The following is a 13,216-nucleotide window of genomic DNA, read 5'->3' as shown; positions in this document are numbered from 1 at the left end:
TCTGAGTGTATTTTAACGTGTTAGAGCATGTTATTTACTCCTTTTCAAGTCACCATATTAGACTTGATAGTATAAAATAGCAATACATCGTTAATGCACAAAAGTTAAATTTCTTTATTTTTATGTCCAACAATATGTAAAGTCTTAGCACATTCATATGCCTCTCTTCCTTATTTTGGCAATTCTTTGCTTTGCAAAACTTTTCTATTTTGTTCTCTTTCAAATTTTGGAATGTTAATCTTCACATGAACAAGAAGCACAGTACAAACAGCAAGCAGGTCCTAATCATAGCCAGAGACGGACCTATGCTATACCGAGAGGGGCACCGATACTCGTAAAGTTCGGCAAAAATTCCACATATACATGTATATGCCTTTAGAAAATAGTGAGGTATTAGTATTGGACACTTGTATACAAAGCAGATTTTGGTTGAATCTAAAAGTGCACCCCCGACCTTTAAATCTTGGATCTGCCTCTGATCATAGCTATAGATGAGAACGAAAAGAAAACAAGAAAAAAGAAAAAAGAAGACAACATTCTCACTAGCTAATGTAGCTATCCATTTTCTGAAGAGAACTCCTTCTGCAGCTGGACCAATACTCAGCAACAAGTTTAGCAAAAGATGAATTGGTTTGCATGAGTTTTGAGGGCTGATCATACTCCACAAGTTCCCCTACACCAATACCAAATTTGCATTAAAATCTTGTTATTAATCATTTCTAAAGTAACAGTAAGATTGAAACTGATGCTCCAACTTTAGAACTTGAAGAAACATACCAAAAGAGAGGACCATGACCATATCGCTGTCTATGACAGTAGGAACTCGGTGAGCAACAGTTAATACTGTGCAGTTTGAGAATTCTTCTCTAATAATTCTTTGCAGAATGGCATCAGTGGCCGAGTCGATAGAGGCAGTTGCTTCATCCAATACTAGAATTTTGTTCCTCCTCAAAAGGACCCTGCCTAAACAGAAGAGCTGTCTTTGCCCCATACTCCAATTTCCGCCTTCATCACTCACTGTTGAAAGTGAAATCAAGCATCATAGTACATGATGCTTGATCATAGTACATCATAACACATAAGAATAGATAAATAATTGTTACATTTTGTTGAAAATTTTACTCACCAGAGGAGTCTAGCAAGTTTGGCAGTGTACTAATGGTAGCCTTAAGCTGGCATTTCTCTAGAGCCTGTAAACCAGATACTTACTGAATAATTGGAAAGTAATATGAATCTTTTTTTATAGAATTGTGTCTGATAGATTACAGACTTTACCTTCCATATCTCATCATCAGAGTAGAGGCCTAAAGGGTCCAAATTCGTTCGAATGCTCCCCTTGAAAAGTGTTGGTTCTTGAGGGATGATGCTAAGTTTTGACCTTAAATCCTTGAGACCTATAGAACAAACGTTAATACCGTCTATGATAACTTGCCCACTGTAAGGCTCTACTAGGCGAAATAGAGCGCTTATAAGTGTTGTTTTGCCACTTCCTGTCCTTCCTACTACTCCTACTCTAGTACCCTCGCTGAAAGTGCAAGTTATCCCTTTGAGAACTAACGGAGAATTTGGACGATATCTGATCTGCAACGGACCAAGAGCTATAGTGGTTAGATATCTCCAAGTTTTCAGTTTCACAACATTTGTTAGATGATAATATTCATATTTCCACTGAATAATTGGATGTATGTTGAATATATGTAAGATTACAAGTTGTAAGTACCCCCACCTTTAGATCTAACAATTCTATTCTACCGTTGGTAGGCCAAGAAGATGGTGGCCTATTCTCTTCCACAATTGCTGGAGGCTCGGGAGGTATATGCATGAACTGTTTGATCCTTTCAGCCGAAATCACATAGTTAGCTAAGCTGCTATACCATCGGCTTAAGAAAACTTGAGTATTGGTAAGTACCAACGCATAAGAAAGAGAAAGTCCGATAAGACCTGAATGGAAAAAAGAAAAAAGCTATCAACAACAAGAGCATAGGAAACCAGGAAACGCATCCATTGAAAGATGTTCATATCAACTAGCACAAAATATTAGCACGAGTACCTGTAGAGACAAAACCCTTCGGGATCGAAACTAGGAGAAAAGCAGCAGTGAATAGGGTGAGGTTTTGAAGTGCTTCAGTTCTAAAAACTAACCACTCCATTGCTCCATTGGAGCAGAAAAAGACTTTTGCATCTGCATCGACAAGTTTTAGGTAGTTTTGGAAGAATCTGTCGACTGCTCCAAATGCTCTTATTGTGGCAACTCCAAGTGATGTCTCAGTTGCATAATTCATAACAGGAGCCTTTGTTGTCCCGTTGATCCTCATCAGCTCCTTGGCAGAGGGTTGATAATGTTCCTTCAAATAAAGAGGAAATATTTCAAATTAACAACTTAGAGCCCGTTTGGATTGGCTTAAAAAAAGTGGCTTTTAAGTATAAACTTAGAGCTTGTTAAGTGTTTGGATAAAAGTGCTGAAAATTAAAAAAAGTTGTTGAAGTGTTTGGTAAATAAGTGCTGGTAATCACTTGTTTCTTTTAAAATGACTGAAATATCCTTAAAGTTGTTAACACTATAAAGAAAATGATTACGATAATATTTTATTCTAAATTAATACATATACAAAAAAATTATAATTTAGTTCATTTTCAATTTAAACTGATTGCCTAAATATAAATTATTCATTTAAATAATATGCAATAATCTATTATTTCACCAAAAAATATTTTTTCGGCTCATAGCTTCAAATTCTTTGTTAACATGTAGACTCATTGAAAATTTTGATTTAGAATATAGTTTCACCAATTTAAAAAAATGAGGGATTCAACAGCAATTTTTTTTTTAAAAAAAAATGTTATAGAACCAAAAAAGAAACTAAAACAAAACAATGTATATAAAATATTAAATGTATCAAACATTTACAAAGCTACAGTTTGCTTTACGTTTACAACTTCAAACAAATTGATAAAATTTTGGGGAATGGCAGCAGAGATGACACGGGATTTATTAATTAGTAAGGGAAGGATAGTTTTGGATTTAGAAAAAGTAAAAGGGATAATAACTCTACAAAGAACAAAATACTATTTTTCACTTTCATGAATCCAAAACCAAAAGAGTTCGGCAGTGATGGAATTTGGAAGGCACACATTAGAAATGGCAAAGGAAAGGAGAAAAAGAAAAGATTATGGAATTTGGAAGGCAGAGATTGAAAATGGCGGAGGAAAGGAGAAAAAGAAAAGATTAGGGTATTTTGGAAATTATACATAAGTATCAGGGATAGCAATGTAAAATACTTGGTCAAAGAGGGATGACTTTTAAGCTAAAAAAAAAAAAGGTTGGGATAACCCAACTTATCACTTTTGGCTTAATTTGGACCTTTTGGCTTAAAAGCATTTGACCTTTTAAGCAGATTTTAAGTTTGCCAAACACCTCAATAAGCTAAAAAATGACTTAAAAGCTGGTTTGACCAGCTTTTAAGCCCATCCAAACAGGCTCTTAGTCATAGCTTTAGGTAAGAGAAGAAGTAGTATTTACCTATGTTGCTCGGACTCTCTGAAAATGTTGTCTGGTCCCTGTCGGATCCTCTAAAAATAGTGTATTTTCGGAGGATCTGATACAGGTGTGGCAACATTTTGGAGAGTCCGTGCAACATAGGTATTTTAGAGGAAAGAAATTTCACCTGGACATATTTTGAGCCGACTGTAGCAACAATGCCCACAAGGAGAACCTGCCATGTCACTGAGGCCATAATGCCGATTATTGCAAGCAATTCTATTCCAGCAGCCATCACATACGCATAGGAGAATGGCATGTCAAAATCTAATACACTCAAATCTGACGAAGCCTGAGGATTCAGTAATAGGCAACAATCAGTGAGACTTGTTCTGCCACATACTAAAAGTTGTTCAAAGGAAACGACAGTGTTTTTCATAGTCAGTTAGGTGCAAAAGAACAAAGTCTTACTCGGATCAATATCCGCCCAACTGGAGTAGAGTCGAAGAACAGCATGGGAGCACTGAAAATGGAATCCGTGAAACCAGAAAAAAAGGCTTTAGAAGCTTTTAAACCAAGGAGAGCTGCAAATAGAGATCTGAGATACACAAAAAATGCACTAACTAGTGATATTAAAGTATAGACACCAATAACCATGAGATGGCTAAATTTAGGAGTTTGAATTGCAATTGCAATCCAGTAACTTGCAGCAGCCTGAAAAGCAACGAAGCCGGCCTGCGTAAGTATGTTGCAACAAAGGAAGAGTGATCCTTTAGAGATTACAACATAATCTAGGAAGAGCTTCCACATATAAGTTTCAGTTTCCTTTTCTTCCTCCTCTGTCAATTGTATTCCCGGCTTTAAGGAAACCTCTTTTTGGCTGTTTTCTTTTACAATGTAAGGCTTCTCAGTCTCTTCTGGTTCATTTCTATGTCCTGTATAAGGTTCATGTTCGTCTTTATAGGCCAGAGGATCAAGTCCAGCTACAACATTTATGTGAGCATTCACAAGCTGTTCAAACGCCATCCCAGACATCAATAGCTCATTATAACTTCCTGATTGAGTAATTTGCCCGCTCTCCATTACCTGGAAAAATAATTAGCATAAATAATTGACACAATGCGATTAATGAATAAGAGCCGGAAAAAGATTCTAACTAGTCAAAGTTAGTTACCAGAATTTGGTCAACCTCGGAGAGGAACTCCACTTGATGAGTAACAAGAATGACTGTTTTATTCTTCAGAGCAGTCATAACACAGTCCTGCATTTATGTTCAAAGTACTATAAAATACTAGAATATGTTACTTCGGTCTGTCAAAGTTGACACGCATGATACCAAGTTTTCACAGTTAACCTCACATTAAAAAGAGTTGATGCTGTATGTGCATCTACAGCGCTAAAAGGATCATCAAGAATATAAATATCAGCATCACTATAAACAGCTCGAGCAAGTTGAATCCTCTGCTTCTGTCCTCCGCTCATATTGAGCCCTCGCTGACCTATCTCCGTGAGGTCACCATAGGCGAAACTGTCAATATCTTTGTCTAGAGCAGATACCTTAACCGCCTCTTGATACTTGTTTTCGTCCATTGACCTCCCAAACAGTATATTATCACGGAGAGTTCCACTCTGGATCCAAGCAGTTTGAGAGACATAAGCGATGGATCCAAATACATGTACCTAGAAACAATTCCAAGGAGAGTTGAAGCCAATTAATTATAGGAATTATTTGATATAAATATCTTGATATGATGACTCACTGTTCCTGCGGTTTTTGGTATTTCTCCAAGTATGGCATATAGAAGCGATGATTTCCCAGCTCCAACTGGCCCACAAACTGCAATCTTCTGTCCTCTTTTTGCTTGAAAATTTAAATTTTTAAGCAATGCATCAGGCGACTGCGGATCCCAGGTGAAATGACCACCTACTATACAAACACTATGATCTGAATCCCCCATAGAAGATGTCATTACATCCTCTGGTTTGATCTCATCTTCAAGTAGGAAACTATTGATCCTATCAAAAGAAACTTTGACTTGAATCAAAGCTGAAAGAGCCTCGGGTATCATTCTAACAGGTTCTGACATGCACCTCAATGCCGCCAACACAGTGAAAATCGTAGCAGCATCAAATGGGGCACTCCCCAAAAGGACAAGCCCCAAAAAGATGACACACGAGACGATAGTTGGGGACATCCAATACAGTAAAGTGCCATAAGCCTTCTTAATCTGAATTTCAGCCAACCACTTAAATTCATTCTCCCGATGCAAGCCAATTGAGTTCTTGAAGTTTTCTTCCCAGGATTGCAACTTGATTATCTTCATACTATTAAGAATCTCAGATATACACCTCAGTCGTTTATCTTGAGCAATCATAAATTCAGACTGACATTTCTGAAGTAACTTTGCAAATGGCACATTCAGCAACCCACAGATAACGAGGGGTACTAAACCTGGAATTGCCCCAAGTCCTACAACCCCGAAAAGAACAATAACAGCTAAAAATATTTGCAGGCCAAAGCCCCATGCGCTGTGAAACCACATCGGAGATTCTCCCATTCGGTAAGCATCCACAGCAATGTAGTTCACTATCTCTCCAGTTGAGTGCCTATGCCTTCCTAAACTTGAGAGCTTGAGCTGTTTTTCATAGACTGCCATCATTAGAGCTGATCTCATTCTCATACCAATCCTCCTCGAATAGAAAAGGAAATGTCGAGAAGAAAAAGAGTCAACAACCTTGTCAATAACCAAGCACCCCACTAATAGAACACCTTCAAGAAAGGTTCTTCTCTCGCGACTTGAATAAGCCACAAATGCATATAGCATTAAAGGAGCAATTACAACAGCAAAAATCCTGAGAAGTACTAATGCTCCAGCAATAACCATTTGTTTCCAGTAAACTCTTGCTATGGCCTTAATGAGTAAGTTTTCTGAATTGTTTTGATGCTTCTCCCTTCGGAGTGCTTGCCACTCACGAGAAAGTTGCTCGTATGCTAAGATCGCTTCATCCTCAGATCCTAGACAAGGAATGTCTTCAAGAGCTAATGTTTTTGAGTTTCCCAAGCGAAGCAAACCATTAACCCAAGAAAATGACAACTTGCTAAAAAGACTATCCTGGCTTATACTAATTTGGTTGTGATCAGGTTGATCAACTAGTAGAGGTTCTAACAAATTCTGTTTTGAATAGGATTGAGAAAAGATGTGATAAAAGGTGCTTAAGGCAGAAAGGAAAATCAAGAAAGACACTAGCCATGTCACCACTTCTAGAGCCGGGATGCTGTGTGTTTTTATGGAAACTTCAATATTGAGAGTGGAAATCAACACAAAGAAAATGATCCACCAAGCTGATATCAAGATTTGGATCCATTTGGATCCTTGAACAAGCAATGATACAGTTAAACTAATCCAAATCAATCCGTGAACAACGTATTGTAACCAACTTAACTGACTAACACCACCATCTTTACTACTAGTAAGTTCCCATAAACCAAGACCAAAATACACAATGCTTACAACAGCACAACAAACTGAAATTCCTAGAGTTTTCCAATCCTTCCTATAACCACAAAAAATTCTAATTTTTCTCATTGAACTTACAAGTAAGACAAGAAGGAAAAGAAAGACTAACAAAAGATTCAATGCATCTACTATTGCTCTGTGGATGCATAATGAACCCCAATTGAATTCTCCTCCACATATCCACAAGAATTCTCCTGCAGTATCAGTGTATTCAAATATATGATAAGTCATCATATTTTGAAAACAGACAAGAAGATAAAGAAGGCATTAATACAAATTGAACTTGCTAGAGAATAGAGACGCATTCGGCATTTAAACTTGATGGGTTCAATCTGTACGGTTCTTTTAACACTAAGCTCATTGTACTTTTGAGAGCCAGCTTTCTGCTGATGGTGAAGGGGAGTAACTAAGAAAGTTGTTGCCCTGTAGAGGTCACGGGTTCAAGTCGTGGAAATAGCCTCTTGCAGAAATGGAGGGTAAGGCTGTGTACAATAGACCCTTGTGGTACGGCCCTTTCACGGACCGCGCGTAGCGGGAGCTTAGTGCACCGGGTTGTCCTTTCTGCGGATGGTCAAGAAAGTAACAAGATTCTAAAACACAAACATTTTTCTTCGTAACAATACTTCACTCTATATATATATATATATTTTTTTTTTTTTTGGTAAAGAAGCAAGCTAAGTTTTCTTCATTGAAGAGCCAGCAACAATATAATGAAAGTACTAAAAATCAAAGGCAATAGAATAGATGCACTTAGTTCATTCAAATGGAAACTAAGATGTTAACACGGCAAAGAAAATACACAAGGAATTAAATAGTATACCAAGTTGAACAGCATGTGGAGAAGCCATTGTTAGAGGGATGCCTCTAATCAGATGATGCAGCTTATTGATATATGCAAAACTAAACCTACAGCTACCTATATATAGTTGAACATATTTGAGTGTGAATTTATACTAGGATTTTTTTTATATTTATTAGTATTAATAAATTTATACGTGATAGCAGCACGGCCAAAGAGATGGTGATGACAATGTGAACGCAATGATATTAAAGTATGAGGAGTATAAGTGTTTGTATTGTCCTCTTGTGTCTGCTCTGAATCAGTCAGCTGACCACAACCTCTAGTCCAGTAGCACAGTATCACAAGTTTTTTGTTCCTATCGGCGATTTTTTCCTCAATTCAAACAATATTGTATTTTTTTTGGAGGTGCGAATAAAGTGTCACATTCATAGCTGAAAAGATGGGAAACCTACGTATAAGGTGTAGGTATTTTTTAATGTTGTGAGACCTTTTGGGAAAAATGGTATGGGCTTGGTCTAAAACGAACAATATTACACCATATTAAAAGTATCTTTGGGTTGGTTTAGCCTAATAACTGGTATCAGAGCTCAAGGTTCAGTGGGCCGAGTATCGCGATGGCGACGAGCTTGGAGACGCACACAAGGAGAAGCTAGTTGGGGGCTTCGAATGCCATAAATATTCTAACGATGTGACTGGCACATAGAAAATATCAAAAATTGAGCTGGGAACTTAATTGAGGGGAGATTATTGGGAATGTAAATAAAGTCTCACATTGGTAGCCTAAAAATTGGGATCCTACAGATAAGTTGTAGGAATCTCTTAAGGCTTTTTGGAAGAAAAAAAAAACATCCAGGCTTGGTTCAAATCGGATAATATCACAGCATGTTAAGAGTATTTTTGAGCCGTTTTAGCCCAACAAGCTTGAGCCGCACCTGGATTTAAGAATGGGTTCATTTTCATGAAATCTCAATATTGAACCTACTCTATTTCTAGGCATACTGTTCACCTTCTTGAGGTTATATAACATTTCATTTTTTAGTATAAAGTTTACAAGTTAAGAAAATCTCGTTGAAAGCAGAAACTCAATCTGTAACGATTATTTTCACTGGTTTAAAAGGCTTGACTGATCTGATAATTATGAGGTGTTTGAATCTCAATCTTATTCTATAAGAATTTGGTTGTATTACCTTTTTATTGAACAAGATAAAACAGCCTTGCTTTTTCTTTAATTTCAGAAAATTATAAAATAATATCTTTCTTTGAAATTGTAGGTCACTGTGAAAAGCTAAAACAAGTAGAAATAATTGCAGAAGTAAGTAAACAACCTTTTTGTTTATATATTATTGCCAATACTATTACTATTACTACCGAGAATACATTATGATTCTCTCCAAACATCAGTCTGAAAGAAATTACAACTATTTTGGAAATAAAGAAAACGGTAATATAGAGATGTAGAAAGGGACGTCAGGGCCTGCGAGATGCCAGCAAAAATACCTTGGGTCTCCTAGTCGAATATATCTGCAACTGACCTCTCGACCAACCACTACCTGCTCCAAAATCTGTACAGAAAGTGCAGAGTGCAGTATCAGTACAACCGACCCTATGTATTAGTAAGTGTCGAGCCTAAACTCGACGAGGTAGTGACGAGGCTACGACAGGGCAATTACAATATAACCTGCATACAGTGCACAATAAAAGTAGAAAGAAGAACAGGACAAAATAAGCAGTAACTTGCAAGGAATGAATACAGAACTCAAGTGTCTTATCAGTATCCATCAATAACCAATCCTCAAGTGAAATGCAAAGCTACCAAATAACTTACACAGTAGAAGAAAAATACATAAACACACAAATTGATGCGGCCTGCGTCCCGATCCCACCATATATCAATATCAATATTAACATTCACCCTTATTACTCCATATCAATCCACCCTTATTCCTCATATTGCGGTGAGCAACCCGATCCCACCGTACGATAGCATTTCACCCTTATTCCTCATGTTGCGGCGCATAACCCATTCCCACCATATCAACATCAATTACTCAATAAGTACAGAAATTTCACAATTTATCTCAAAACTCTTCAAAATATTTAAACCTCAAAACAAAGCAAACAGAAAGCTTGTACATTATAAAATTCACACAAATAATATTACTCAACGAAACTAATCGAAAATATACCATAAAACACCGATAAACCAGCTTAAGCAAATAATACGAGACAATGAAACTACGGGGAACTAATACCTTTAACAATAAAAAAAAAGAACAATGTCTGACAAGAAGAAATTAAGCATGAAAATACCAGTAAAGTATGTAGAAGTTAAGGCAGGAAAAAATAATATAAGTAGAACGGAAAGTAAACAGACAAAACAGATAAATTGGCGGCGTATAGGTACTTGTCACCTCACTTATTCGTCACTCACATGGATTTTCACATAGCAATTAAGTCAAGGGTTCCTAATCCCTCGAGTCAAAGTTAGACACGACACTTACCTCGATCCACAGGCCACTCACTGCTCAATTACCGCTTTTCCTCTATATTCCACCTTCAAACCACTCGTATCTAGCCATAATTAACTTAATAACATCAAATATTGCTAAGGAAATCAATTTCAATACATAAATTTAGGTTTCCCAATATTTCCCCCAAAAAGTCAAAAATCGCCCCCGGCCTGCTTAGTCAAAACTCGAGGTTCGGACCAAAATCCATTCATCCATTCACCCCCGAGCCGAATATGTAATTAGTTCCGGAATTCAATCCCAAATTGAGGTCTAAATCCCCAATTTGCAAAAACCCCAAATTTCTATCATGAAAAAACAAGATTTAGGACTAGGAATATAATGGGTAATGATAGAAATTGAAGGAAATTTGTAAAGAGTACAAACCTATAATTTGATGTTGAATTCTCCCTTCAAATATTGCCCTAGGTTGAGTTCTAATGAAAGACATATGAAATTTTGAAGAAATCCCGTATTGAATTCTGTTTTAAAACACTGGGCAGGCCTTCTTCGCATTCGTGTAGGGCCTGCCGCATTCGCGAAGAGCCAGCGTTGATGGCATGCGTGATCGCTAAAAGTTGTCTGCGTTCCCAATGGTTTGTCCCACCTGGACATCGCGTTCGCGTAGAACAACTTGTAAATCCCAGCCCACCTCCATTTACTCTACGCGTTCGCATGAGCCGGTCGCGTTCGCGAAGAGTAGACCCTTCAGTGCTCCACATTCGCGACCAAGACCTCGTATTCGCATAGAAGAAAAACCACCCCGGCCCATCTTACTCTTCGCGTTCGCGTGAGAAGCTTCGAGAAGGCGAAGATGGAAACCAGCAAGTGCTGAAGCTGCAGAAAATCAGATTTTTTTCTAAGTTCAAAACAACCCGTAGCCTATCCGAAACTTACCCGAGCCCTCGGGGCTCCAAAACAAATATGTACACAAGTCTTAGAATATCATACGAACTTTCTCGTGCGATCAAATCGCCAAAATAACACCTAGAACAACAAATTTAGCACCAAATCACATGAAATTCTTAAGAACACTTTGAAATTCTTATTTTCACAATCGGATATCCGAATCATGTCAAATCAGTTCTGCTTCTCACCAAATTTCACAAATAAGCTATAAATATTATTTAGATCTGTACCGGGCTCCGAAACCAAAATACAGGCCCGATACTAACAAGATCAAACATTAACCAAATTCTTAAAACCATTTAATTTCCAATCTTTCAATTTTCATCAAAAATTTATTTCTCGAGCTAGGGACCTCGGAATTCGATTCCGGACATACGCCCAGGTCCTATACTTCGATACAGATCCATCAGGACTGTCAAAACATGAGTCCGGGTCTGTTTACTCAAAACATTGACCGAAGTCAACTAAATCAACTTTTAAAGGCAAAAATTATTATTTTATCAACTTTTAACATAAAAGTTTTCTAAAAACACATCCGAACTGTGCACGCAAATCGAGGATGGTAAAAATGAGATTTTAAAGTCCTCGGAACACATAATCGAGTCCTAAAATATAAGATGACCTTTTGGGTCATCACATTCTCCACCTCTAAAACAACCGTTCATCCTCGAATGGACATAGAAAAGTACCTAAGCTGGTGAAAAGGTGGGGATATTTTCTCCGCATATCGGACTCGGAATCCCAGGTAGCTGCCTCAACAAGCTGATCTCTCCACTGCACTCGAACCGAAGGATAACTCTTCGACCTCAACTAACAAACCTGCCAGTCTAGAATAGCTACCGACTCCTTCTCGTAGGTCAAATCCTTGTCCAACTAGACAGTGCTAAAATCTAACACATGGAATGGATCACCGTGATACTTCCGAAGCATGGACACATGGAATACCGGATGTACCGCTGATAAGCCTAGTAGCTATGCAAGTTTGTAGGCCATCTCTCCCACTCACTCAAGGATCTCAAAAGTCCCAATATACCTAGGGCTTAACTTTCCCTTCTTTCCAAACCTCATTACACCCTTCATGGGCGATACCCGAAGCAACACTCTCTCTCCGACCATGAATGCCATATCACGAACCTTACGGTCGGCATAATTCTTCTGCCTGGACTGAGCTGTACGAAGTCTATCCTGAATGATCATAACCTTATCCAAGGCATCCTGTACCAAATATGTACCCTATAGCCAAGCCTCCCCGCTCAAACCATCCAACCAGTGATCGACACCATCTACCATATAATGCCTCAGAGGGAGCCATCTGGATGCTCGATTGATAGCTGTTGTTATAGGCACACTCTGGTAATGGCAAGAACTGATCCCAAGAACCTCTAAAGTCGATAACACAAGCACAGAGCATATCCTACAAGATCTGAATAGTATGCTCGGACTGTCCGTCCGTCTGAGGATAAAAAGCTATCTTAACTCGACCAGCGTACCCAACTCACGATGTACTGCCCTCTAGAAGTGCAAGGTAAACTGCGTACCACGATCAGAAATAATAGACACGGGCACACCGTGGAGACGAACGATCTCACAGATATAAATCTCTGCCAATCACTCCGAAGAATAGGAAACTGCCATAGGAATGAAATGCGCTGACTTGGTCAGTCTATCCACAATAACCCAAACTGCATCGAACTTCCTCTGAGTCTGTAGGAGTCCAACAACGAAATCCATAGTGATACGCTCCCACTTCCACTCAGGAATCTCTATCTTCTGAAGCAAACTACCAGGTCTCTGATGTTTGTACTTTACTTGCTGGCAATCTAGACATTGAGCTACATATGCAATAATATTCTTCTTCATCCTCATCTACCAATAATGCTGCCAAAAGTCCTGATACATCTTGGTGGCGCATGGATGAATAGAATATCGGGAACTATGAGCCTCCTCTTGAATCAACTCATAAAGTCCATCCATATTAGGCACACAAATACGACCATGCATC

General features: G+C 38.2%; 1 protein-coding gene across 8 annotated transcripts; it reads right to left on the bottom strand.

The window, feature by feature from the left end:
* Positions 1–340: 340 nt before the first annotated feature.
* On the bottom strand, positions 341–8,119 carry LOC107818955 (ABC transporter C family member 8). 8 transcript variants are annotated; one of them, XR_012703852.1, is made up of 13 exons: positions 7,817–8,087; positions 5,239–7,190; positions 4,838–5,158; positions 4,653–4,739; positions 3,950–4,564; positions 3,666–3,830; positions 2,051–2,345; positions 1,910–1,941; positions 1,727–1,835; positions 1,276–1,581; positions 1,127–1,190; positions 778–1,054; positions 341–673 (listed from the first exon to the last, which is right to left on the bottom strand). XR_012703852.1 is itself a non-coding variant. In XM_016645036.2 (12 exons), the coding sequence occupies exons 1-12, from the start codon at positions 7,842–7,844 to the stop codon at positions 543–545; spliced, it is 4,419 nt and encodes a 1,472-aa protein (XP_016500522.1). In that variant the 5' UTR covers positions 7,845–8,119; the 3' UTR covers positions 341–542. The 8 variants fall into 8 exon arrangements, 2 of the variants coding, with proteins under 2 accessions (XP_016500522.1, XP_075097136.1); XR_012703851.1 differs by having other exon boundaries at positions 778–1,017; XR_012703850.1 differs by having other exon boundaries at positions 5,239–7,557; positions 7,817–7,953.
* Positions 8,120–13,216: the final 5,097 nt, after the last annotated feature.

The sequence above is a fragment of the Nicotiana tabacum genome, chromosome 20 (assembly GCF_000715075.1).
Source record: "Nicotiana tabacum cultivar K326 chromosome 20, ASM71507v2, whole genome shotgun sequence".
NCBI lineage: Eukaryota > Viridiplantae > Streptophyta > Magnoliopsida > Solanales > Solanaceae > Nicotiana > Nicotiana tabacum.
Note: the sequence above shows the minus strand (reverse complement) of the source record. Positions and strands in the feature narration are given on the sequence as shown.